The 26,538-nt window shown below is 53.4% G+C and overlaps 7 protein-coding genes across 7 annotated transcripts; 3 read left to right on the top strand and 4 right to left on the bottom strand.

The window, feature by feature from the left end:
* Positions 1-500: 500 nt before the first annotated feature.
* LRP88_09919 (ATP-dependent RNA helicase domain-containing protein) lies at positions 501-1,971 on the bottom strand (the record flags this gene model as incomplete). Its single annotated transcript, XM_083246393.1, has 3 exons — positions 501-564; positions 612-1,651; positions 1,756-1,971. 3 exons carry the CDS (start codon positions 1,969-1,971, stop codon positions 501-503), a joined length of 1,320 nt encoding a protein of 439 aa, XP_083097506.1.
* Positions 1,972-4,257: 2,286 nt separating this feature from the next.
* On the top strand, positions 4,258-5,669 carry LRP88_09918 (Iwr1 domain-containing protein; the record flags this gene model as incomplete). The annotated part of the gene is made up of 3 exons (XM_083246392.1): positions 4,258-4,327; positions 4,383-5,372; positions 5,440-5,669. 3 exons carry the CDS (start codon positions 4,258-4,260, stop codon positions 5,667-5,669), a joined length of 1,290 nt encoding a protein of 429 aa, XP_083097505.1.
* A 1,518-nt stretch (positions 5,670-7,187) lies between these two features.
* On the bottom strand, positions 7,188-8,402 carry LRP88_09917 (uncharacterized protein; the record flags this gene model as incomplete). Its single annotated transcript, XM_083246391.1, has 3 exons — positions 7,188-7,264; positions 7,319-8,194; positions 8,246-8,402. The coding sequence occupies 3 exons, from the start codon at positions 8,400-8,402 to the stop codon at positions 7,188-7,190; spliced, it is 1,110 nt and encodes a 369-aa protein (XP_083097504.1).
* Positions 8,403-14,547: 6,145 nt separating this feature from the next.
* LRP88_09916 (histidine phosphatase superfamily) lies at positions 14,548-15,687 on the bottom strand (the record flags this gene model as incomplete). The annotated part of the gene is made up of 4 exons (XM_083246390.1): positions 14,548-14,620; positions 14,730-14,832; positions 14,902-15,550; positions 15,652-15,687. 4 exons carry the CDS (start codon positions 15,685-15,687, stop codon positions 14,548-14,550), a joined length of 861 nt encoding a protein of 286 aa, XP_083097503.1.
* A 1,611-nt stretch (positions 15,688-17,298) lies between these two features.
* LRP88_09915 (uncharacterized protein) lies at positions 17,299-18,345 on the top strand (the record flags this gene model as incomplete). Its single annotated transcript, XM_083246389.1, has 3 exons — positions 17,299-17,528; positions 17,599-18,092; positions 18,290-18,345. 3 exons carry the CDS (start codon positions 17,299-17,301, stop codon positions 18,343-18,345), a joined length of 780 nt encoding a protein of 259 aa, XP_083097502.1.
* Positions 18,346-19,316: 971 nt separating this feature from the next.
* LRP88_09914 (bZIP transcription factor) lies at positions 19,317-20,586 on the top strand (the record flags this gene model as incomplete). The annotated part of the gene is made up of 2 exons (XM_083246388.1): positions 19,317-19,566; positions 19,667-20,586. 2 exons carry the CDS (start codon positions 19,317-19,319, stop codon positions 20,584-20,586), a joined length of 1,170 nt encoding a protein of 389 aa, XP_083097501.1.
* A 400-nt stretch (positions 20,587-20,986) lies between these two features.
* LRP88_09913 (F-box/LRR-repeat protein) lies at positions 20,987-23,041 on the bottom strand (the record flags this gene model as incomplete). Its single annotated transcript, XM_083246387.1, has 3 exons — positions 20,987-22,567; positions 22,620-22,694; positions 22,829-23,041. The coding sequence occupies 3 exons, from the start codon at positions 23,039-23,041 to the stop codon at positions 20,987-20,989; spliced, it is 1,869 nt and encodes a 622-aa protein (XP_083097500.1).
* Positions 23,042-26,538: the final 3,497 nt, after the last annotated feature.

Here is a 26,538-nt window from a genome sequence, read left to right as displayed (position 1 = left end):
ATTGCGGTAGCCGGGCGCGCCGTGAATAGGCAAAGCGAACAAATTGAGTTCGCTGCCACGCGCTGCATCGTGACGGAGAATTGATATTTGTCTGTTGCTCGTCTGTACTCAGGTGGGTAGGCGGGCAGGTAGTAGGTTTTTTTTTTACAAGGTCGGTCATCGGAGTTTTTTCGCCGATCAGTGGCAAGGTACGTACCCCAGTTGAATCCTGCCTTCAACAGTCAACTTAAGAAAATTAACGACTTCACCTTGGAAACAAATCCAAGATAAGTTAAAGATAAAATAATGAGATGTAGCTCCGATTCTCCTTGCAAGTTGCATACCTAGGTTATGTGAGTTGTCCGTTCGACCCGACCCTCCTACCGAAACTTCGTTTGCGCCATTCCAATTGATTCCCACCGCCAAAGGCCAAACCAAACCTTGACCATTTATTATCCCCTTAACTATATTATACCTCCAAGCCAGCATGACAATCACCATTGAATCGCATGGCTGGCCTACTACTCAGAAGTTTGCCACCATCCTATTCCAATAGCGACTGCGATTGCTCCGGTCGTAACGATCCTGTTCATCAGTCAGCCAAATTCTTCTCCGGGCTTTATTCTACTCACATGGGTAGTACACTCCCGCGGGAGCTTCCAGACGGCTCTCCAGCGGACGATGCCCCATTAGGCGCTTTCCCCCTTTCCGAGGCCGACGCAATGGGCTCGTCTTGAGATGGGGGATCAAGTGTTGGCTTTGAGCTTGTGGGGGGTTGGTCTTCCACGGATTTGTCCGCTTGGCCTTCAGCCTCCTGGGCACTTGCAGCTGGTGACGTCTCACCCGCAGCGGCAATGCTCAAATCCGTGCCGGAGTGACCATTCTGGGCCTCATAACTTTCAACTTGAGACACTGACAAGCTTTCGTTCTTCTCTTTGGGCTTTACCTCTGAGGTTTTCAACACCACAGCTTCATCTTCCTCGCTGGGAGGTGACTTGAAGCCAGCATCTGTCCCCTTGGGATTTTTGAGACCGGGTAACGAGACGACAGGGGGGTTCTGGGGCTTTCTGTCACCCGGAGGCTTGGGCTCTTCGGCAATTGAGCCCAGGGAGACTGCCGATCGAGTCCTTCCAAAGCTGCTGTGGGACAATCTACTTTCTCGCCTTCGAGTAGTTGTGGGACTCAATGGGGCAGGAGACAGGCTCAATTCATCGGCCGAGTCGAGGCTGGTTCTTCTGGAAGAAACCACACGAGGCGAGGACGGGATGTCGTCAAGGTGGGCATGATCCTCACCGAGGTGGGTTTGGATCGTCCGGAGGGCATCTAGGATCGAGCCACGGTCTGAAGGAAACTTCTCGAGCGTGGGGTCGTTGATGTCGATGTCAGCCATATCATCCTTCTTGAGCTTGTGTTTCGAGTTCTGTTCTGGGCTATTGCTAGCACTCGGAACAGCCTCGTGGTCTGAGTCGCCCTCTCCGAAATCATAGGCGCCCAAGCATTCGTGCGCAAACAGAGGCATCTTTATATCATCGGATTCCTCCTTGGTATTGTCAGCTGCCTGAGAGGTCGGGGCCGGCTGCGTGTCATGTTTCACGTTAATCGCCGGGGTGTTAAGGCCAGCGGGAGCGATCTGCTCCTCCGTGGAAGGCTCGGGGACGTTCAATAAGTTATTCTGGTTCCCGGAATCGTCGGTTACTGTAGTCACAGGTCGTTAGACAAGCCAATTGCATGATGAATCGGATGCAACTCGCCGATGGGATAGTTTTCGGCCAGAACCCACCAGTCGCCATGTCCTATGCGGAGCTTGAACTGGTAGTCCTGGTGTGCCTCGACTGTGACCTTGGATCGGAAAGTGTGCTCTCCATCCTCACCAGTGGTGAATTCCATCTCTTGGAGCTCCCATTGTGGATCGGAGAAGGAGCCGGCGAGGAAAATGGGAGGTGAAGTTCCAGGCCTTCTGTAGGTGATGGTGGAGGTGATCTTGGGCGACATTGTAGGGTGTGATGGGGTTCCTCTATGGCGGGAGCGACACGGAAGAGGTTGCGAGTAGTCGCACAACTCAATCTCGGAGTGGGAATATCGAGTCGCAGCAGAGCTCCAGGAGCGAAAAATAGGTTCAAGGAGGAAATGGCATTAGCGATGATGTCGTTTTGCGCTGGAATCGAACGATACTAGAGGTAGGCAGGCAGGGATGCGCGAAGGGACTGGACGGGTTGGGATATTCTGGGTATGTACTGTATTGTACTGTACGAAGCAAGGAAAGGTCCTTGACGGATAACACATGGCAGCTGCCGACGGGTGACGCGTCGATAGCTACGAGGTAGGCACGAAGTCAAACCTGACTCAGATCTACAACTGGACTAGGTACAGTGTCCAACCCCGCACCCGTCAGAGCGGCGGTCTGGTGCTGTCAAGGCGACGTCGATACAAAGTCTTGCGCCTCCAAAGACAGTGCCACCCGACAGCTTCCAAGGGAGAAGAGAGAATGCATCATTTTGAGGTCAAGGCGGGCCAGGAGGTGGTCTGTGCGCCCCCGCATTCCACCATCTCGAGCTCCATTTCGGTCATGATATGATGGACTAATGGGTTTGTCAAAGGGCATTCCGATATTTGAGGGTTGATGATGGAGGTGGTCATGTAGATTAGCATATATAGCATATATATCGCATCTTGTTGTGACCCACGTACCTAGACTTGTTGTACTGTTGAAAGTGTAAGTGCAGGAAGAGATCTCACAGATGTGAATCTACACTCCACCGCCTGTTTTTGGGCGTCAGCCAACTCTTGTCAAGACCTTTCCGAGTACAACACACCGTCTTTCTTTGGCCAAAGCGTCGGCCGAGATTGTTATTATTGCAAGTCGAAAGCGCCGGAAGGGCTTTCTCTCGGTCATGGAAACTTCGGAAGCCGTGTGGCGGTCCGAGTCCGGTTCCACGGCCTGACGAGTGCATGATGGGGTGGATAGCTTCCCAGAGAGTCGCCTTGCTTTTGTCGCTGGCCTGTTGCATAGGTAGGTAGTTTCAACACACACAGAAATTATAAAGCATCATATCATGGCAGTAGAATTGCCTGAATAAATCTACTTGTTCTTGTGCATCGTAGCCCATCGCGTTGGTAACTCTGATCATTTGAATGTGTAGGCAAGTCGTCTGAAGCAGCAAAGAGCCATGTTGGAGTAAACGCATGCGTCTTGAGGCCAAGGGAAACCAGCATGAACCGTGCGCCACCGCACTTCCAAGCTAGAGCTCATGATATCACCACCTTGATGCCCTCTCTCTTCGGCGTGGTCCAGGTCTACGGTGGATTGGCATCAAACAAACAACCAGACAATCATGAGCATGATCATGATCATGTCCTCGCACGTCGTTTCCGGCATTTGAGGCTCATTATTGGCCTCTATCTGATTGGCTTCCAAAGAAAAGGATTCTACGCCAAACGTTGTCCGTACTCCACTGCCTACCTTATCCGCCAAAGAGTGCCACCTTCGTCTGATAACGACGGGAGTCGGGCATCTTCCTACTACAGCCAATGGCATGGTCACCTTACGTATCATCCATCACCCTTACCGCACATGTTAAGATTCTCCCTCTTCTGCTCCCCTGAAATCTATTTACAGCTGATCATGATAAGTTTCCTTGTCTACGTCTCAATGCTCAGTGCCCCCACTCATGAGAATTGGAAATGACGCTAAAACGGACACTCCGACCCCACGCCGGAAGCGGCTCTAAAGTGGTTGAAGATGAGAGGCCACCTGCAGTCACCAAGGAAACGACGGCGGAGATATTAGCCATATCATGGTGACGAATTCATACAATTCTCATGTGATATCCTGATGAGTGCTTTTATTTGTCATCCCATTGAAGCCCAGAACTCACAGTTGACAAGTAGGTACGTACCTGTAGTTTCATTGCGGGCGGCTTGACTCTCCTCAGGCCCCACTCTTCGGAAAGTGGATGCAGCGACCCAACTCATCCAGGACGAAAAAAAACACGTCCAGCGATTTTTTGGTGGAGGCCAAACCAAACTCTGACCTCATCGATCGCAACCCACGCTTGAGCGCATGCTGTACTATCGCTCCAGTCTGCTTCGGAACTCCGGTCTCTCTATTCTATTGTGTATTTCTTCTTCTCTACTTCTGTCTCGGTCCCTTCCGTCTGCTCTTTGAGCGCCCCCAGGCAACTATCCATCCATAGCTTCCTTTCGACGAGTCGCCGTGAACTTGGCAGCTCCAGCACAGCCGTCACATCGCACAAGCTTGTCCTCCCGCAGCTTTCAGCCATGTCTATTCCGCCTCAACTCATTCGCGTCAAGCGAAAGCGCGACGATGAGTCGCCCGTGACTTTCCTCCGTATGGTCTTCCCCTCCTCCGTGTCTTCGCTATCGCGGTATCTTACTCTGAGCAGAGTTTGACGAGGGCGCGAAGCGCCATCGAACTGGGAGTAATTGGGTCTACCAGAGGCGGCATGCCGATCCCCAGTCTCCCACCGAAGCCCCTGCGAGATCCTTTCACGATGTCAAACCCGTCATCCATGTGTCCGGTCCCGATGGTGATGCTCCTCGGACAAAGGCAAAGGTCGCTGTCAAGGCATCGGATCCTACTAGCATCACCTCTACGTTGAACACGGCACCCGCCGATGACTCCAAACTCGCCGAACCACGACGTTTCCACATATCAAAGAAGATGATGATGACGGCTACCGGAAACCAGTCTTCCATCCCCGGCATGAAGAAAAAGGGGCGTTACGGACCCGCCGTGTTCGTTGAGCGAGGTCGTGTCAAGGCCAGCCAGCGAGCTTCACGAGCTCTTGAGGCAATGCGCGCATCTGCAACGCCGCCGCCCGACCAGCAGCAGCAAGATGCAGCTGTGGCAGTAGATCAGAAGGCAACGGAGCCGCGCTTGAAGAAACCAGGAGTGAGGAGTAGACAACGCTCTCCCATGCCGGATCCCAATGCGCGGGCCCCTCTGCCGGCCTCCGCCATGAACCCTCACAACCAGGACATGTCGAGGATCGCGGCTGACATGAACGACTGGGTCATGAAGGAAATCGGCGCAAACCTCCAGCAGATGGAGAACGAGAAGCGCAAGGCAGTGCAACACAGGTTCAAGCCAAAAACCCCGACAAAAAGTTATGCTGAACGCCATCCAGAAGTCGTGGCCAGTACCCCTGAGCCCAACCAGATGGATACAGCCATGAGCGACGTGAGTGATATGGATGATGATGACTGGGTTATCGAGGAATACGTCCGTGTTCCTGCACATGCCATGATGGTCAACGTGGCACCAGCAGATGTCGGTGTTTTGGTTCTTGATGGAGAGGAGGATAACACCCTGTTCTTTGGCCCTGAGAACGACGAAGACGAGGAGCTTGACGAGGACGACGAGGACGAAAATGGTATGTTGCTATTTCTGGATGAGACCCCCCATTGTCTTTAAAAAGGCTAACGGAGCAAACTTGTCAGCCGAGAACTACTACACGGCGGATTACCCCGAAGACGAGGTAGAGTCAGATGATGAGTATGGACGGCGCCCATACGGCTACCGCAACGGGAACGCATCCGACGACGAGGAGTTTGACAACATGGACTACGATGATGATGACGACGACATGGTCTTGGAGGGAGACGGTGACGACGATGCCACCATGGCCCGCATCAAAAACTACGTGAGACGCAGCCATGCCTTTCAATAGAACGGCATCCGTACTGTGCTATAGATTTTGAGGCGTCACACTTTGGCCCCCTTTGTTCCCCTCGATCAACGACTAAATTTGGCCTGTCCAACAAATGCAACTCCATCTGCGAGAGCACAACCAACATCCAACCCGATATATATCATGGACAAAGCAACTCAGCTCGCCATGTAAGCCACAGGGGCGGTCCCCTGGAGCCTGATGCCCGCTCCACTCGTTCAGTAGCTGAAAGTGCAGGTCCGCTGCCGACCAACAAACCCCGGCAATGTCCTTGATCCGGCATTCCCAGCCTTTCGACTTTTTTCCCCCCTTCCAAGGCTGTAGATTATCACACGCGAGGGGGGTTTCCACCACACGCTTCCGAATGTTTGCTCGCGAGGAGCGGGGGCGTCATGGGGATTGCCACTCGCCCAGAACCTCAAGACGAGGACAATGCTTGGCCTGGCCCGCCCCAACAGGCTTGCATCTTCTCTTGCCTTTTCTTGCATGTCGATGAGAGCAGAGCACCAAGCCTCTTCCACACCGGGACTTTGCATCCCCCCTCAGGTGCCCCTCGCTGAGCCACAGCCACGTACAAACACGTGCACGGAACACGCGAAACGAAACCTTCAGCCCTGCGTAGACAATCTGTCCCGTTTCAGCCCTGCACGGCTTCCTTCGACATGTCACGAGGTCTCTTGAGGAGCGGGCTGGTGTTGCAGCCGACAGGGGACTATGCACATGAGCCTGACCGATGTTTGGATATTGATTCTTCATTCAACTCGATTTTCAGTGGTCACAGTGGCATCTCAACGGGCACACGGCTGCAGAGGCATAGGCATACTGTAGACAAAATAGAATATGAATAAGATCAATCAATGACATTTTTACATGTTCACTGTGTAGCCTCCAACGCCCTCCCTTGCCCAGCCCGTCATATTCATCCCTCCTCATTAGGTAGTTTTGGATGGTCCATCATGGTCTAGTATACAAACACGTGCGGGAGCAGAGATGAGCACGACGGATATCATCGCCTCTTGCTCACTCACCCCTGTTCGGCCAACGCCAGGCCCAACATGCCCTCCCTGCCTTTCATTTCTCTTGTCTCGTCTTGTCTTGACTTGACTTGCTTGTTTTCGTTCTCTCCGTCTCTTCTTGGTACCGTTGACAGTCGTTAAATATGTGGGAAACCAAAGGAAAAACAGACAAAAAGAAAAAGGATGTGCAGTGATAAAAGATGTAAGTTAGGTGACAAATGAGAGGTAGTTACATGCGCAAGGGAATGAAAGGTACATGGGATACATGATATTCGTGACTTCGGAACCTCGGTCATATCGGGGAATTTGGTGCAAAAATTCGGGGTAAAAGGAAATCAAAACTTCATTTCGTCAATTGAGCGGGGCCTAGGCCGTTCCGTCTTGGTTATTGTTGGTTGTGTTGGCTGCGTGGGTGTGTGTGTGTGTATGCGTGTGCGTGTGCGTGTGCGTGTGTGTTGGTGGTAGTTGGTGGCAGCTTCGTTTCCAGACTTGCTCTGCCTGCCTACAGCTTCAATCGCCGCTGCTCCTTTCTTCGTCTTCGCTCGCGACGTTCTCGGTATTGCAAGGCTCTCTTCGCAGCTAAGCTAGTGGTTAGCATCACTAGTTGCAATCATAGAACACAATAGGACTTACCCCAGTCTCGGGCCTTGAGCTTGAGCTCTGGGTCGACCCAGGCGTAATTCACTGCCCGCTCGGGGTACCGCTGGGCAAGCCCGAGCGGCTCCATAGGCTTGTCTTGGCTGTCACGCTCCCGGCACTTGATGCTGACGTGACGAGGCTCGAGGTCGTCCTCGTTATCGAAGCAGAGCCAGCCGTCTTGATCCCAGATTGGTATGCGCAGATTCATGCGGTAGTACCACGCTTGAAGACCCTGGACGGTGCGCTCGGGGGTGCGGCCAAATCGCGCGGCGAATTCTTGCTTGATGCGCTGCCACTTCATCTTCTTATCGTGCCAAGCGTAAATAATGAAGTCTCCTTCCTCGGTCGTGTACTTCTGGTTGATGTGTCTGTTCTCACCCTCGGGCGGTGGGCTCGGGTAACAATCCATGCCTGTTTGTCTCTGCAGAGGTTGGTTCCATGCAACTGTAGCACCGCCAACTTTTCCGTAAGGGTTGCTGTAGCTGCTGTAGAGACCGTAGTTGTTCTGTAGTGGCTGTCGGCTGTGGTCAACGGCCAGGGTGTATTGATCAAGGCTAGTGATGGTTCCTCGACGAGAAAAAGCATAGCCATCGGTGGCTGGGTCCTCTGAAGGGAAGTCTCTGAAGGACCATGATGGCTCAGATAGATTGAGAGACTTCAGGGGCTGCAGAACGGTAGGATTGCCAGACAGCCCAGATAGTGGGGATGGAGGAGTCCAGGAGCTAACTGGGCCATGCTTTTGAATAAGAGCCTCTACGCCCTCGTCGAATTCCCCTAGACTAGGAAGTCTCACGGGCGAGTCATCACGAGGGGAGTTGAGACGATGGGGTTCCGCAAAGGTCGCGACCTCTTGGGGCTCGGAGTAGATGCCTATCGTCGTTGTTGGATGAAAGAACTTTTCATGTGTTCTGAAGGACTTACCCTCAATCTTAACTCTGGGGCTTCCAGAGTCTGATCCTGGTGGAGTTTGCAATTGCATCGGTCGCTGAGAAGAGACATTTGCTATGGCATCTCCACTAGAGCTCCCTCCGGATTTCGAGGGAGCCCCGACAACATCGAGCAAAGTCTGAATGCTCATATTGACGATGGGCGTTCAGTAAGTAGGCGGTGCGACGAAAGTAATGCACCAGGGCTTTGTTATGATCCAGAGTTGTTTGTTATGATTCAGGCGGAAATGCGATGCCTCTTGAAGGATTCCCTGAAAAGTCGAGGAGAAGCAGGTCGAGACCCTCGGGGTTGGGCAGAGAAGTTCTGTAAGGGCAAAGGTTCGTCCAAACTAGTTACGCCTCGATAGACCAAACTCAGGCAAGGGGCAAAGGGAGAGCCAAGGGCTTAAGAAATAAGGAAGGGAGGGTTTGGGCGGAGAATATCCAAAACTGCGGGTACCTTGTCGAAATATAACATTCAGAGGGAGGGGTCCTTGCTCTCTTGTACTCAGCTGGCGGATGGGCCGAGACTCGATATCTGTGCAGGGTCAAAGGAAATCTGATCGACTTTGCTAATGCAACCTTTTTCTTCTTCTTCCGTCCGGTACCTGAATCATCGATGATAAGCCGTCCTCATCAAAGGAAGACGGGCCAGGTGATTGTCTCGACTTGCCAAAGAGGTCTGTGTGTCACCCTTGCTCGATACGAAATAGACGCTACCAACAGTCAAGCTTGCAGTTGGGTAGGTAGGGCGCCCCCCTCGAGGGGGAACACCCTCCCCGCCTGCTCGAGCCTCCACCATTGAGGGGACCCAGGTGGGTTTGTTTCGAGGTGCAGATATCAGGTAGGACCGTACAGTACCTGTGGGCACCAGAGACAGCTCCGTAGGTTACTGCAAGTTTAGGGTGCCGCCCCTCCGCCAGACTCTTTTGTCAACGCCTGCCAGTGCTCTCCCGCGACGGGATGATCGACTTGCTTTGCCATAACCTTGCCTGCAGGCTGGCCCATCTGTCATCCTTAGTGGAGCACTGGTAGTCGTGTACTGTATGTATGATGCATCCAAGACAACGGCAAGACGTAGGAGCAGCACGTCCAGATCCCGTCCCCAGAAGCCGGTACACCCGATGCGAGCAACTCTCCTTGGTGCTACTACACCTGGACTAAACTCATACTGTCAACCCTAACTTGCACAGAAAACAGAGAATGAGGCAAGAGAGGAAACCAGCGAAGAGCGAAGGAGTTTACGCTCGACCCCCGTAGCCTCAAGCCGGAGAGAGGGACCCGCATAGCCTGTAAGCAAGGGGAAGATAGTTAAGCGGAGGCCCCATCCCTAACTCAGGGCACACAAGCGAACCTCACTGTATAATACTGTGCTTTATAGAGCATACTAAGCCCTCGCATTGAAGAATTCGGTCACACAGCCCCTCTCATGTTCAACAATCAACCTGCCTGGCAGCCTGGTCGAAGTTGTGAGTTGCTGAAGGCAACCGCTGTGGACGATGTGCCCCCATCTCAGCCACCCTTGTCCATCTCCTCAATTGGAGTGCCGCGTCAGATTGGCCCAGCCGTCTCCATTTGACGCACATTAGATCGAACTTGCACTGTCCGGGGCCAACCCTGTCTTTCAGATCCCAGCCAGATCTTGCTCGATTGGCCCGAGATGGGTGCGAGGGGCGTCGGATCCAGGGTTGAAAGGCCGGGGTTGCCACTGCACTGGGGCGTCCAGCTCTGGCCAATCCAGCGTCACTTGACTGCCATGAGCCGGCTCCCTCGAACAAACTTTGTTTGCCCCAATAGCTCAAACTTGTTGGGTTGTGATGAATGATTGTGTGGCCAGGAACCGTCCTGCTGGGATAGGCTTTGATCGGCTGCTTTTCTGATCAAAACTGGGCGATACTTGCGAAGAGTCCGTGATGCCTCTTGGCTTCAGAGAGGAAAGTTGACTGAACAAGTTGGGTGCACGTTTGCTGACAACTTGCACCTCTTCATGGCACAGACAGTACCCTATGTGCCTGGTTCTCAAACGGCAATCTAAATTGACAGCCGCCACCACTGCCACAACAGGTTCATTCTGTCCTGTGGGGACAATGTCGTCGAAACTAGACGAGCGTATGGCCATAGCGGAGGACCTGAATGACTCTGTGGGGCAATAGGCCAATGGTCCGGTTCAGTTGTTTCGTCAACTTTCAGGAGCAAGAGCTTCTTGCCTTTTCATTTTTCACAAATTGCAGGGGCATTTGCCTGCCACAGCCATGAAGGAGAAGTCAAGGGTAAGCGTGCGCTACCAAACGGCGCTGGACATGGGTATGGGTAGTTGACGACATTGGCCAGACAAGGGGGAGGAGACGGAGTGAGAATAGCATGAAAAGGTATCGGGGGGGGGCCAGAATCTGACAGGTATTGTCTTGGAGGTCTTGCTCCGCTTAAGCGCAGACGGCTCATGAGCAGCGAACTACGCCTACGCAGTCCGCCCAGAGGCCTCGACAAGTCACTTTGTCCTAGTAGACGAGTGAGGGCTAAGTCTGCGTGTCTTGATGATGATGCAGGGTCGTCTCGGCTCCAACTTTGGAGGGGGCGCGACCGTAGCGCCTGGAGAGAAGAAATCCGGTTTAGGAGTGCCATTGTTGACAGGACGAGCCAGGGGTTGGTCTTCGTCGCTGAGCTACCTCTGGCCCATGTGTGTGTCTGTTTCCGGTCTTCATCGCGGCGATAGCTCACATCCTAACGCACAGGGAGCCTTGTTGACGGTCCATATCAGGCATGATAATGGGCCAGCGGATGCAGCTTTCCTAGGATTGTTCAGCCAAAGGTCGATGGACAAGCAATGCGAAATCACAATCACAATTTAATGCCTGCAGCTGGCGGCGGGCGAGAGCGGGAAGGGCCACTTACATGCTGTTGCAACATGTGTAAGCGCGTAATCGTGCCCGGAGCACCGTCATGGCATCGTAGCATGGAGAGAATCCTGGAAACAGCGTGGTCTCGCAATTGCAAGCCGTGGGGACATGCGGCCGAGCGTCATCGGCTTCTCACATTGACGAACGTGTGCGACCTAGACCCGTGTCACCAACACGGACGACATTGCTTTTGCCTATCCTTGGCTGAAGGGACGGCGGATGGATGCACGTTGGGCCACGCCGCCACACTCTGCCAACCCCAATTCGGTAGACGGTGCAGAACGGCGCTGGTGCTTGCGGGTGTTGTTGAGTGGTGGTCAGCGGCTTAAGTTGAGAGGTGACTGTTGCATGGCAGGGGCAGCAAATCGATGAGTCAGGTATTGGGGGTCGCCAGCTGAGGCTTGGTGACCGCTGTTTGATGAATCGTCAACAGTCGCAAGGATAGCAGAAGATGAAGTTGGCGTGTCGAAAACGTGAAGCGTCTTGTCGATTCCAGCCAGGAGGCTCTGTGCTTTGCAGCCTGAGGCACTACTGTCAATCTACCTAACCCAAGGGAGGCATGATCCATTCCATTCATTCCACAATATGACTTTCCAAACCTGAAGGAAGGTCCTGCTCGACAAGAACCTGCCATACCTTGGGAATCGAAGCCCTCTCCAATTTCTGACATGGAAGGAGCCAATGCTTATCCTTCCTCATACCTGAAAGCACATGACCGAAGCGCCGGCGTCTGTCGCGCTAGTTGTGACCGTTGGCTGGGTGGTTCATCCTCTTTTTCAACTCCGAAGCTCTTCGGTCGCCACACGTCGCATCAGCCAGAATTACCTACTCCGTCCCGAGCTGTCAGGATTGCTTTTTCGACAGCTAAGAAGCGGAACGTGAGGAAAAAAACTGCCGCTGTCTTTCTTTTTCCTACGATCCTGCCCCCTCGTCCCCCGCCATCCACAACTTCCGCCTCCACCCCCCGCCTCTCCGATTCCTCTCCGCCCCTAGCATCATCCACCTTCCACGTATAGTCGCCTTGACCGGCGCTACTCACGGGCACTTGCGATCCTCATCCCCGAGCCGAAATCTGCTGCGGAACAGAGGTTCATGATACTAATCAAACATGACTCGGTCGACCCTCCCCGCCTCCGGCTCTTGAGCCCCTCTAGTCATCTTTGGTCGATTCTGTCATTCCCCCACATGTTCAAAGTGCGTTAGCATCGCCCACTCCTCAGACCGGGTTGGCGGTTGACACGGGCCGTTCGGTCTTTGTGGCAGTCATCTTGCCTCATTCGTCTATCCTCTACTGTCCAACTGATCGCTGGAGGCAGTGGGGAGAGGCGGCCCAGGAAACGAGCTACTGGTAACCTCAAGCAGCTGTCAGCCATTGTTAGACAGACACCTGTCTTGGTTGGAATCACGCGTCTGGGCCTCTTCCGCTAGACACTCTCTGTCTTGTGTCCAAGACCGATTCTCCGTAATGCCGGGGTGCATTATCTTGCCTCAAACGCTGTCCTTTCAGTGGGCGCTCTTGTGGTTCCAGCCAGTGGGAGCAAGATTAGCAAACCTCATACGCCATGTCGCACGCAAGTCTTTGAAGCGTTGCATAACCACCAGCAACTTACACCAGATATTCTCCGGAAACCGACTTCTGCCTTGCCCGTGTTACTATGGTCGGATCCGATGCAGCCCTATTGGTTTCTAAAAAGGGGGGAAACAAGGCGTTCGTCCCGTCTGCTCAGCCCCAGCCTTTGCGTTGGTGGAATTTCAAGGATCCTTGATCCTTTGTCATCAGCCGAACGACACGACAGTCTCTTCTCGTCCCCATGGTTGGACAGGGAGGAATACCGAAAATACTCCATATTGTGCTCAGGCCAATTGTTTCTTTCAGACCAGATACCTCCTATCATCTAGTGCCGACAACCCTGGCCTTTCAGCAGGAACGGCACATAGCTAGGTGAGTTTTTATCGAATTTATCACTTCTCAACTTATGGATTGATGACAGAGTCTGCCAGCCGAGGATAACAGGTTTTGGTTCGGCTATACGTCAGGGCCCTTGTATCCCTTGTAAACTCGAGGGAGATGAATGGTCAATGGCTATTCGGTTAAGCCAAATCGTACAGTAGTTCGCTGACGGACGCTATCTCGGTTGAGTTCCCGCCGCTATGTATCACATCCGGCTCGGCCATGGACAGGGGTCACAGATCGATGGCGATCCCACTACCTTTTTGCAGACGCAAAGACTTTTTAGTGCCAAGGGTCCCGATCCGGCTGAAGCCCTTGTCCGGCTGGACAACCATGAGCGCCCAAGAAGAGAGAACCCCATGTCCATCATGGCCTCATTTTTCGACGATCACCGCATGTTCGTGTCGGAAGGATCAGCAACGCAGCAGCACATGGGCATTGCCATGCGCATGGGCTAGAAGAGGACCCTACTTACTGGTCTCGTCTCCTTTTCAAAGACCCGAAACATCTCTCAAACTGGCAAGCCCGTGTCACAGAACCCTGCCTCAGCTTTTGCATGTTATCACCACCTGTTCCAGACCCCAGGCAAGCGAAGACGTATAAGGCAATGCACATATGGACGGGCTTAGCCTGCACCGACTCGACTGTAACTTGGCCGGGTCTTTTTTTTTTAGCGGCATATCGGCTGCTCACGCTTGCCTGCCGCGCCCTCCACATCAAAGAAAGGCAAGGCGGATGCCACCAGCCAACAGATACCAGGCGCCAGTCAGTGGATGATATCTGATAGCAGTGGCTGGCCGTGCTAGCACCTCGGGCCTTGGGCATGTCCCGTGACCAAGGGCTCGACGGCAGTGTTTGCTTTTTATTTCCATGGCCCCCGTAGATCAAGGTTCGAGCTCCTCAACCGCTCAAGTCAGCGCCACATAATTGGCAGCAACGCTCACCCTGGTGTCCAGCCCTGTTTCATCTGAGCCCAATGTCCGGGTCTGAGGGTGGCGATTCCCATCTCACCAAGCCCCAGGGGAAGATCGGGAACGGCGTCGACGGTATGAACCATGGCGCGAGCGGTACAGCAGGAAATCGGTCTTGGTCGGATATGAATCTGATTCCTGATATGCTACCAATCCCAAGGCCATCCTTCCTCTGGACGCCAGGGTCTGTCTGTGCGCCAGACAGTGTCTAGGGTCTATGGTACTGATACACAGCCATCATGGCCCGTCTTCGGTCCCTCAGGCTCTTGCACGCCCACGATTGCGAGTCAGCGGCACTTGTGGGCTCCCTCTCCCTGATGCCTCGGACACCAGGCGTCAGGTTGTTTCGAATCAGAAGCACAGTACCTCGAGCCGGGTTGTTGGGCAGAGCCTCCAATTCTCCACCGTCATCTGGAGCCTCCACTCTTATCCTCTGGGTCTCACCAGCGGACGGCACGCGTCTCGTTCCGGAGTCACTCTAGAGTTTAGAACCTGCTTCGGCCTGGGACAGCGACCCAGTTCCTGGAAACGATTCGTCGCCCGAGAACCTCCTGATTCTGGCGTCAGCACGGGCCGAGATTGACGTGATACAAGTGGATGGCGGTGAAAAGCAAGCAGGTCTACCGTCTGGAGACCATGTAGATGGATGGGCCAACTCACCATCCTCGCTCCTCTCCAGAGCTCAGGAAGCTGCAGTCGCTGTCCAGCTCGCACTGCCATGCTCCCACGGGCTGGGCCTCGCTTATTGGTGACCCAGGTTCGCCTGCGGTGCCATGTTTGTCAGGATTCTGCTGCTGCTGCCAAGGTTGGGTCAGTTGACCAGAAAACTTACCAGAACCGGCTGTGCTCGTCTGCATGCTTCGCCTGCGGTAGACGCTCAGCCCGCAGGTGAAGGCTTGGAAATCCTCCGTCTCGACGCTGTCGGGGATGTTACCCGACAGAACGCGGCCCAGGGCGATGATTACGGCTGCATGTGTGCATATCAAGGCGGCGCGCTTTCCCTCCCGATCACATTGGTCGATGATGGCTTGCACGGCCGCTGCAACTCGCCCGTACAGGTCCTGGATCGTTTCACCTCTTCTCGACGGGGTCAAGGCGGACACGTAGTCTTCGTCGTAAGCTGGAAACAGCGCCTTGAGTCGCTCGGCGGGCGCTGGCACTGGGTGGTCAAAGGGCGCTGCCCCAAAGAACTCACATAGTCCATACTCTGGGCGGATTTTGGTGGCCGCAGTGTCGAGTTTGCCTTCAGATTGCTGTCTCTTGAGCTCCACAAAGGGTGTGATTGTCTGCAAGCACCTGTAGTAGGGGCTAGAATACACGACGTCGATGGGAGGATCAAGTGTCATCAGATGCTGGCCCATCTCCTTGGCCTGCGATACTCCATGCGACGTCAAGGGAGGGTCTGCGGGAATGCCTGTGGGAGACCGTATGAAGGCGGAATAAACGCCAGTCAGAGGGTCGACGCTCCAGCCTGATCGGAACTGAAATTCGTGGTTGATTTGTTAACATGGGCCAGTGTAACAGCACCATGGCCGCCTTGTAGGGTCGTCTAGGCCGGGATACGCCGTGGTTCGTGACTTACCCCGTGGCGGGTGACATATATGACCTCGAGGGACATGATGATACTACTATCAATGTGCAGGTTAAGGGTCGGTGGCTCTATATTATCATTGTTGTTGTTGAGATGTTGGTCGTGGGGGGGTCATGATTGGTGTTGAGCGACGCAAGATCTGGTGGACCTCGGGATCTCGGTGTGAGCCACATGACGGCGTGGGGAGGAGCCTCGGCCCCACCTAGCGGAAACCGGTCTCTGAAAGGGCGATGGCAAGGGATGGAGTAGTATCTCTCATGGCCAATCAAAAACTAGCAAAGGAGCCTAACCGCGCGGATCGAACCCTAGCCCCCGCGGTGATCACTTCCACCATCAACACCAACGCCGTGATCGCGGTTTCAAGGCTACCTTTTGCAAGTCGTTGCGAGCTACCATCGCATGCTGCTGTTGCGAGCTGCTGGAAGCTGCCATTGAAAGCTGTCGTCCTTTACGACCCGTTGTAAGCTGCCTCATGACTCAAGGAGGAGCTATTTCAAGTTATGAATCTCTCAGATATGAACCTCATACATCAAAATCAACTTCGCTGGCCTCTGACAACGGGCTGCCGTCAGTAACTTCCCTAATATTTACCTTTTATTTAATATGGTACAGTCTCAGAGAACGAAATGTGGTAATGTAAAGATATAAAGTTAATTTCCTGCAGACTAGGAGCTCATGTGGCTCGATTGCGAGCATATAAGCTGAAGAGTAACCTCGCCTATCTCGCATGTTCGCAAGAAGCACGATATTGCGGCCGAGAAACTCATCCAGGGCATTCATTTTTAGGTGTCTCTGACCGAAACACTCGCGGAGATGCTGGAGGCCCCGACTTTGGAAGAAATACTCAGCCTTGATTGTCGACGCCCTGCCGAGTGCATTACCAATCGACCCAAGCTTCTTGACTCCATCATTCGATCATCTTCAACGTGTTTATTCCGTTTCAGGTAGGTCGTGTCTAGTTGCAATTGGCCGGATGTTGAGCAGAGGTTGGGCAAGGCGAAGCAGAAGGTCAGGCTGCAGCTTGAGTTGGACGAGAACTCGATCTCAGCTGTTGTCCACACACATATTCGCCACAAGGTTGGCGAGTTGGCGGAACAGAAGGATTATGGCCGACAAACACAGATGTCTTTGAACAGCATTCGGCGTCTCATGCCGCTAACATGTTTCTCTGGGTGTCGTCACTGGTCTACCAGAAGCTGGAGGACACAGATGGATGTTTGCATTTCATTTACCAGTACTCGCGAGCGGAAATCAGGCAATCCAATGTTTAGAAGAAAACTTTGGGGCCCTTGCCACAGTCTGTCTAGGCGCCCAAGGCGTAAAGCGGCATCAGGCTGTGAAAAGCCTGGAGTGAAAGCGCCAACCCAAACAAAAGTGCAAAGCCACCATGCATGGGAATTTCTTCAGGGTCGGCCAAGCGCAGAATTACGAGTTGCCTCTCCTCTCTCGGGGTCAGAGGCCTTCCCATCGGTTTGTCCTGTTGACGGATAAATATGTGGTGAAAGGCCGCCTCGTCCTCATCTTTTTGAGTTCCCTTTCAACATTGCCTACTCACCTATCTACTTGAACAAACCCCCAACTACAACCAAACTATTCTTTTGTACCTTTAACTGCCCACAATTTCCAACTTATATCACAATGCTCAGCCTTTCTCATGGTCGTGGACATGGTAGCGGTCGTGGAGCAAGCGCCCATGCCTCCCTCACGCTCGAAATCCAAGAACAGCAGTCCACGCAAAAGATGCGACCTTGTCGGATCATCATGGCTGTCGATGTCAGTGGTTCTATGAGATGGCTTATCGATACTGTTGTCGACGGCATCTCCGGAATCAACGCGGTCCTGAATAACGAGGACCTCGTCAGTGTCATGTGAGCATTCTTTCTACCTTTCATGGGTTACCCTTATTACATGACAAGGTTAACTAACTACTGTAATCAGAGACTTTGCTGAAACACAACGGACCATCTTTGGATACTTGAAGCGATCCAGAGTTGACTGGGACAACTTGAGGGACACACTGAGAACCGATGTGCATCGCTCCAACCGCGGAGCGCAAACTGCTCTATGGGACGCAATCGGGTATGTCCTCGACACGACTCCACGCAACAGGAAGTACAGCGTGTACAAGCCCGAAATCGTCATCTTCACCGATGGTCATGACAACTGTTCAACAAAGCACAGCATCTACAGCATCCAAGAGGCCATCCGGCATCCGGGCATTTCTCACGTTCACATCACCATCATCGATGCGTCTCAGGGCGGCAATCCCCAGCTTAGATGGATTTGCGGAGAGACTGAGCATTGCTCGTATGTACCTGTCCAGGTGTCTGAGGAGGCTGTTGCGCGTGCTTTTGTAGAAGTCACTGCGGCCGTCACAAAGCGTCTTACCATCTCGGTCGATCTATCAGGCGACACGATGAACGCACTAGCAAGTACATTCAATCAGCTATCCGTTGAACCCGCGGCGCTTCCTTCCACGGAGGATGGAGAGTCCAGTGGTGGGAGAGGGCGTGGACGTGGACGTGGACGTGGTGGACGTGGGCGTGGGCGTGGGCGTGGAGGCGGACGCGGACGCGGACGCGGACGTTGAGGACGAGGACGTGGATCGGGCTAACTGGAAGCTGTCCAGGTTGCCTCTTGGGAAGCGGTTCGCCCAAGGGCAGCATCATGACCCGGCTGTCATAAAGAAGCGAGATAGAATGCAAGGGAACGTGGGGGTCTGACACGTAACGGCAAATCTGAATCGCCCCGGGAAATCCTGTCCTGTTGCAATTCTGTTTAGGTAGATGATAATATATTGAGTCTTGAAACGCTTTTGGAGCCATTAGGATGGGTGTTGGTAAAGTGAAATGTTGATTATCTCAAATCAGCCTGTCCCAAGACCCCCATCACCATCGTATGTACCGGCAGTGTTGTGGTGGTTGACAGCTTGTAAGTTATCGCCGAGGCGAACAGCTGAAAAATATACATTGGCCAAAGACGCAGCAGTCAGGGGGCCCGGAGCGGTAACAATTATCCATATGCCAATAGAAGCTGCCTTCAGAGAGATTGGCAGCCCAGTTGCTGCAGCCAAGCTTGATGGCAAGAGGCCATGGCCAAGGAGATGCAGAAGTCCTACATCCAATCGAACACAATGTTTGCCGAGCAGCACAGGGCCATTGTCTAATTCGTTGTCTCACAAGCCACTGCCTGTTCACATCTGCAAATGATTGCTCCCAAAAGCATTCGGAATAGCCTCACTCTATAATAGCCGGCAAAAGATATAAAGCTTTTTAATGCCTCGCAGTAAAGAGCTATCGCTATTATCGTAGTGACTCCCTTATAGGCTACAAAGGCAAGGTTATATATTTAATCTCATTTTAAATAAGGAATCCCTCCAACAGTGAGGACTGAAGTAAGGTGCTCTCACACTCGACAATGGAGACTACACAAGGACACTGAAAAACACAACATATCAAAGACTTGCCTTGTTGGGCCATTATTCAAAATATACAAAATAGAAGACCTAACTTCCGACTTCCCACAGAGCTTTAGCATATCACCATTATCATCCCAATATTTGTCGAATCCAGGGTAGCTCAAGATGGAATTACCGCATTAGGCAACTACGAGACGCAAGTGGACCCAGTGGCTGACATCAGCCATAAGCCACCATAATGGCTGACGAGAGCCTTCGCGATGCCCTCTCCCAAGTTTCCTATTATCATTCTCCTGAGTCAAGGATTTCGGGCACGACAATTGAACTGAAAGAGATGGAGCAAAGACGTGTTGGCGATTCACAGTCCCCCACGGAGGCAGATACAAACCATGACACGCGCAGTAGGCCATCAGCCGCAAAGAAAAAGGTTGTTCGTCGCGATCCTGCAAAGAGACGGCTGCAAAATCGCCTAGCGCAAAAGACGTACAGTGAGTTTTTTACCCCTGGGGAAGAGACGGGTGACCGGTTTTTTATATGTGGTGGATTCGAGGTGTTGCGGGCTCTGGTGGCTGACATGATCCATCTCAGGGGAAAAGCAGAGGAAGCGCATCCAGGAGCTGGAGCGCCGTGCCGGGGAATCCGGCGCCGAGGCACATGCAGGTCCTCCTCCCGGGTCTAATGATACCCAAATGGTAGTCAGGGCCGCTGCAGAGCCGGCGACGAATGCAGGAACCCTCAATGTTGAGACGGTCAATCCCTCGCAGCTCCAGGCAGGTAGTGGGACCTCAACCTCGCAGTCAACAGAAGATATCTGGGGCCAAGATCTTCTCTCAGCCACTCTTGATCAATGGCTCGGCGAAAACCCCATAGGAGTTGACGAGAACCAGTATTCCATGGTATATTTCAACTGCGGTTGCCCTATCCTCCACATTCCCAACCACTCATCCCACATCCTCCTCCCCGTCATCCCAGACCCCTACATGAACACGTTACGCATCGACGTCATCTGTGTCGTCAGTGCCATGCTGCAAAACTGTCTCCAGCTTGGCATCACACACGCCATGTACTGCTCCGACGACGCCATATCGCCCTTTTACAGGCCTCACACCGACGCAGAGCCTGGCCAAGGCGCCGTGGTCTCAGCGGTGCAGCGTGGATTTCGTGCCCTGCATTTTGACCTAAGGCCCACGCACAAGCAGATTGTGATAGAGCACCATCCGTTTCTCGACGCGATCCCGTTCAAAGAGATCAGGGACAACATCATTGATAACATGGACAACATGGATGAGGATGAGTTCTTCCATGATTCGTTGAATCACCTGACGTGTTGGGGGAGTGTTGCAGGGGCACATACCGGATCTCCGTGGGATGCTCGAAGCTGGGAAGCGACCGAGATGTTCTTGCAGAAGTGGTCGCACATCGTGGGAGGCGAAGACGGCGAGTTGACGAGGAATTCGCGGTGGTGGAGGTCTCTCAGGGGTGAGAGGGTAGTGACCGAGGTCATGTAAGATGGAAAGTTTCTTGGAGAGAGAGAGAACCAGTATGTTGAGATGCCGAAATGGCTTGTAGATATCCAGCTTAGAATTGCTCTCATGTAATCGACCGTCTATACAAAGATGCAGAATGACCATCGTTGAGCATGATGAAACCCCTGAGCTACATCTGCGCCGACATAATGTTGTGAATGCCAAACAGTATGGAAATCACCCAGAGAAACACATATACCTTGTTCTACCTTGACGCCGCCCACTGAAAAACTCCAGTAGGTCCAAGTGCTTGCCTATCCCAAATTGAACACCGCCTTGTTGACCTGCATATCGAAAAAAAGCCCATCCATGTACGTTTGTTGTGTGTCAAACCCGCATTCCATGCAGTTTCTGGTCTTGTTATATAAGTCATATCGGAAGCTCACATGACAGAGCATGATCCGAGTGTGCGAGCCCTCCGGCGACCCGTGGGACCCAAGCCTCCGTCTTCCTCGTCCATATGGAGGGCTTGGGCCTCCCGGGCTCGACGCCTGCGTCTCCGGTAGCCCGCACCTGTCATGCCCGCTTCCTCGGTAGCCTGCATGTAATCTGCCCATCTTCTCTCTAAGCGGCCTGCGGCTGCAAGATCCCCCCGCAGAACCCGCTTCTGGTGCTCGTCAACCGTCATCTGCCAGCCGTAGAAACACTTCAATCCAATCACCTCAGTCGGGTAGCTCACTTTGCCGCTCTGGCCTGCGACAGGCTTGACTTGAGTGTTTCGGAAGAGAACTTCTCGAATACCCGCCCATGTCACATTCTGACAGTCATAAACCACCATCTGGAGAGTGACGTCCGGCCGTGTTCCTGCTTTCATGGATCGTTCGGAGCGTTTCATAACCATGGATGCTGCCTCTGCGAGGACGAGGTTGCTAATCCTGGTATTGTCCAGGTCGACACTCCTGAGTTTCGTGCAACGTTCCATAACAGGTAGCATTCCCGTATCACCAAGATTCTCGCAGTAGCTCAGGGAAAGGTGCTCCAGTGAGTCAGCACATGGCGCCTTGGCTAGATGTTCAGACAAGATCGAGTTTGTGAGATTCTCAAGGTCTTCGAGCTCAAGGTGCGTTAGCCTAGGCGTTGAAGCCAGAATGGACTCGAGGGCATCGTCGTTCAACAGCTTGCAGCCAGAGAGCTGCAGACCCTCAAGATCTGGCACAAGGTGACCCAAGGCTTTTACACCTGCGTCTGTGAGACGAGCACAACGGCTGAGATCCAAGTGGCGAAGCTTTCGAGGAGGAACAATTGGCTGATCGGTCAGAATATCAATCTCGGGCTCAACACCGTGCATCATGACTTGGAGAGCTTCATCGGTGAGCTCCGCGCAGCCGCTCAGAACGAGCCTCTCCAGGTTGTTGGTCTTGAAAATGGCCTTTGCAGCAGCCAAATTGTCGAAACCTCCGACTTCGCCGGCACGGAGATCCCTCAGCTTTGGGCAAGCTTCAACAACTGCCTTGACGCCTCGAGCGTCCACTCTGCCACACCATGAAATGTTGAAAATCTCGAGTTGGGGGCAAGATTCGGCAATAATCTTGCAAGAGGTATTGGAAACTGCCGTCAGTCCAGTCAAGTTGAGACTGACCAGCTTCTCGTTGCTTCGCAGCAAGCTGTGAAGCGTATTCTTTTGAAAGTTCTGGCAACCTTCCAGGGTTGCATTCATGAGGTTCTTGCACGCCTTGACAATAACCTCGGTGCGCTTGTAGTGCTCAACCTGTACACAACCTCGCAGGTTTAGGTCCTTGATGAAAGGGCCCGCGGCGACAATTATCTTGGCCAATGATTCGGCTGGGACTTCTCGGTAGAACTCGGAGGCATCAAGAGATGTCCACAGCTGGCCATCGAAACAGGCCTTGTAGAACGACCTCGAGACTCGAGAAGTTCGTACCAGCTCTTTCGGTCTGAAGAAGGAGAAGATGTGAATTTGGAGCTCGTAAGGCATCCTCTCCCAGAAATGGAAGGGTGGCTTCTGGATCGGCTTAATGCCCGGGCGGACGTCTTGCTTCACCCTGAGATCAGACGGGAGCGGCACGGTGCCTGGAGTTGTGACCGGGGTGCCATTGTCGACCTTCCGGATTCCCAATTGACTCTCGATGCTCTCAAACGGAAACTCCCCAGAAGAATGGGCATAAAATGTCGAGGCGTTGGAAACCCCCAGTGGCGATGATTGTGGGGTTGGAGATCGGACGCTGTGGGGGGTCTGAGGTGGGCCAACAGCGGCGAGACTAACACACGAGAGTGTGCTTCGTGTGCTGTAGGGGCTCCCAACAGACCTCGAGCGACGCAAGTTGGTCAGTGAAGGTGATGAAGATATCCGTTGGATCCGTCGGAGCAGCCGGTGACGGTTCTTCTCCTTGACCGGCATGTCCGGCGCTGGCGGAGTGGATACGCCTTCTGGGGCCGGCGTCGCGGCGCCGGATGACGCTATCTCGTGTACGTCCATGGTGTTTGAGGTTGCTGACAACCAAGACCAGAGCAAGAAAATAAGTCCAAAAAAGAGAAAGGAAACCGATGCGTTTCCTGCGCTGACAAGCCTTCAAGGCAAAAGAACAAATACCGCCACTGATAATTGTACTCGTCGGTCGAGCGAGGCCGGTCGGGGGGTGGCTGGTGCGTTCCTCGGTCGCTGTTGAGGCGGACGCTGTTCTATCTCATCGCTAGCGAAGGACGTCGACGGAGGGTTGCCAGGCGGTTCGCGGAGGTTAGGTTTGGGTGCAAAAAGTGACAGGACACCGACGATGGGAAATGCAAACAATAAAAAGAATGAAACTGTCGTGAAAGGGAGAAGGATGAAAAAAAATTGTCGAGCTCGATGTCTCTTGGAGGGGGGACTCGAGATCAGCAGACGACGGGGTGATGGTGGTGGGGGAGTGGTCAGCGGGGCCGTTGTGGTACTTGAGGACGAGGCGTAAGATCTTCCAGGAGAGACAGGAGGAGATGATGGGCGTTCAGTCGAGGTGCGCGTAAAAGGCACATGCCCATGAGAGGACCAACATGACCGTGATCACCGGAACGAGAGAGGGATGGAGGAGAAGGAGGAGGAGGAAGACGAAGAACAAGACGGGAGCCTTTTTTTTCTGCTGGAAACCGCGCCCCCAGAGCACACCCGTACTTGACTTTCCACTCACCACCTACCGAGCCCGAGTCCGAGTTAGCAGCAGAGCCTAGATGGATGCATCCATGGCGTGGGAGGGGGAGGACCCTGCTTCTGGGCCTCACACGCTAATCCCCACCGTCTAGGTTCTTATCGTGCTGCAGCGGCGGCGGGGTCGGCTACTGTACGGGCAGAGCTCCGGCTGTAGCGAGTTCATCCGTCCAGTCCATCATTGATGGGAATCCGATGGGGTGGATGGCGTCGGCTCTATCGATAAGAACCTTGGTAGCGCTTCGGCGAGTCCTGGCTGGAATGAGACCTTGAATCACATCGCGGGATACACGAGGCAAAAACGACAACCCCAAACCCTGAAGCGGACAAGATTTCCCAATAATCCAACGGGGCGGTGATCCGGAGGCCAATCGGTATTGTCCAGTACAAGGCCACTCCAGACCATACTCAAGGATCCTCTCGTCTCTTTCAGGGGGTCCTTCACTGGTGTGTGCATCGCCTCCACCCTCCCATCCATCCATCCATCTTACCCGAGCCATCCCCAACATAGGCTGCTCTCTCGTGTGTCCGCGTGGCACCCGTCTTTGGGTTGTTGCGCCGTACCTAGCAAGATATCACCCAAAAATGCCATTTCTCCTGGTCATCATCTCATCCATTTTGCCCAAGGCGCCAGATTGTGGCTTTTTTGCTTAATCCCGCTCTTGGTCACGCTTTAAACTTTGGAGAGAAAGACCACTTACACTGGATCATCATTACTGCAAGAGGCTACCCGCCGTTGCTTCGAGGCCTTGAACCCCAGCGTGCCTGTCTCGGATCGCCCAGTTCTAGACGGCCCCCCAAAAAGACCCCCAAGGTTCCAAGGGGTCCTCGGGCCTTACACCCAGAGCTGTAGGCAAAACGTTCCCTGACTCAAGGGTCCAGCTCGCGATGGACCAACCATGGGAGCCGCTTCTCCGCATGCAGGTTCTGGAAGGCGGTCAGAACAACGTCCAACCAGTGAGGAAAAGATCGCGGTCCACGACAGAATGCTGGGCTGAGGGTTTTCTTTGCGTGGCTGCGTCTGGCCGTCGAATAGCGGCCTGCGTCCTGGGGCGCCTTTTTTGCCTCATGGCCTTGTTCCTTCCTCTTCCAGTTGACGCGGGCCTTGATGCCGAGAGCCCGGGGAAGAAAACCCCGCCAAAAATGCCCCTCACCTTGGGACTCCGGAGCGTTGACCCCGCCACGAGTTGTTATCGCTCCTCCATCTCTTATCGCTTTCAAGCGCCTCATGATGCCTTTAAGAAGGCATGAACTCCAAGCCGGTTACCGCGGTCAGAGACAAACATTCTAGTTGCTCATGCGTCACTTGTCGACAGCGCTTCATATGCACCTCTGGTCCCCTTTTCGGACCGCTAGACGTCTTGTTCCCGGATTTGGCGCCCACCTGGAGATGACACCGGCTCTCAAGTGACAGGTCTCAGGGTCATATGCCCTCGTGTCTTGGTTATCGTCAACCATTCACGCCCTTTTTCTCTCAGCCTGAAGCAGAGATAACGATTTCGCCTGGTCTGGCTGTGATACCTGTTGGTGTCGCGTGCCTCGTTTGAGTTAGTGTCTCCTGGCGAGACATTTTGGCAGCTATGGGTTGGTCTCATGACTTTGTCACGCTGTGATAATCAAGATCGGACTCTGAGGCTTCCTATATCGATCGCTATCTGCAGCCTGCTCTTAACTTGACTAAAAACCTGGGTCTTAATGGTATCCCGCTACTGGACATGGATACTTTGAACTGTTTTGACCGAGCTTTCATGACGGCCATGGCCAGATACCTTTTTGATCTGGTGGCTTTGAATTAGGTTGACAGCAAGATGTCTCAAGAACTGAATGCCAGTTATGTCCCCCGAATCCCCGACCCTGACTTGGTATTTCCCCCTTCAACATGATATCAAGGGAAGTCAGTTGTAGGTCCTCACCATTATTCTCTGATTCTGCTGATCTCTCGTCGGTGGAGAACCCTCTGTGGGCCCTGACGCAATCCAAGTCTCCGTTCTCTTGGCTGAATGATTCCCAGTCGAATCGATTGGCAATCTCGGATGGGTCGAGGAGGCGTTGACTGCAAAGCCCAACTCCACGTGGCCGTCAAAAGGGGAACAGTTCGCTCCTCTTCTCCTTTGCTGTTGCTTTTTTGCCTTCATTTCCCACGGTTTTGCGCATTTTTCTCTCCTGATTCATGTGCGAAACCTTGGGCGTCTTGACAGTTACACGACGTAGCGATCGTCAATCGGGTAATCTCGCTCACGTTGATGCTCCCGCTTAACACAAGGCCCCGAAGACGATGAACCGTTCCTCCAGGGAGTCGGGGGGCCCTTGATGCTAGACCTCATTTGGTGTTGCCCTCGATGACTAAGTTGAGGTCTCACTCAGAGGCTGTTTGCTTTGTCCTACACAGGACTACTGTACCGGCCGACAGTATTCAACAGCTGGATTTAGGGTTTGAGTTACCGTGGGAACAAGGGGCAGCTCATGCGCTTCGACGCAATCTTGGTTCACGTGCTGTTGTTTATTCCCATCGTTGAGTCATCTTGGAGAGGAGCAGCATCATGGATCAAAGCCTTGGACACACTCTGTGAGGTGCAGGTGGGCCATCCGCCAACTCAACCGATACGCTATTATTCCTCCCACCTCTAGTGGCCGTCGGTGACGGAGTCTGGTCTCACAGCCCGCGCAGGCCGGGGATGGATGGACCCAGCCAGACAAAAAATTCAATGAGCCTCAAGCCTCGTCCCCAATTGAAATTTGGACCAAAAATTTTAGGTAGCACCGCAATCTCAGGGTGCAATCCAGCTCCAGCTCCC

The sequence above is a fragment of the Fusarium phalaenopsidis genome (assembly GCF_050370095.1).
Source record: "Fusarium phalaenopsidis strain FUZ10S chromosome Unknown contig_32304, whole genome shotgun sequence".
In the NCBI taxonomy this organism is placed as follows: domain Eukaryota; kingdom Fungi; phylum Ascomycota; class Sordariomycetes; order Hypocreales; family Nectriaceae; genus Fusarium; species Fusarium phalaenopsidis.
Note: the sequence above shows the minus strand (reverse complement) of the source record. Positions and strands in the feature narration are given on the sequence as shown.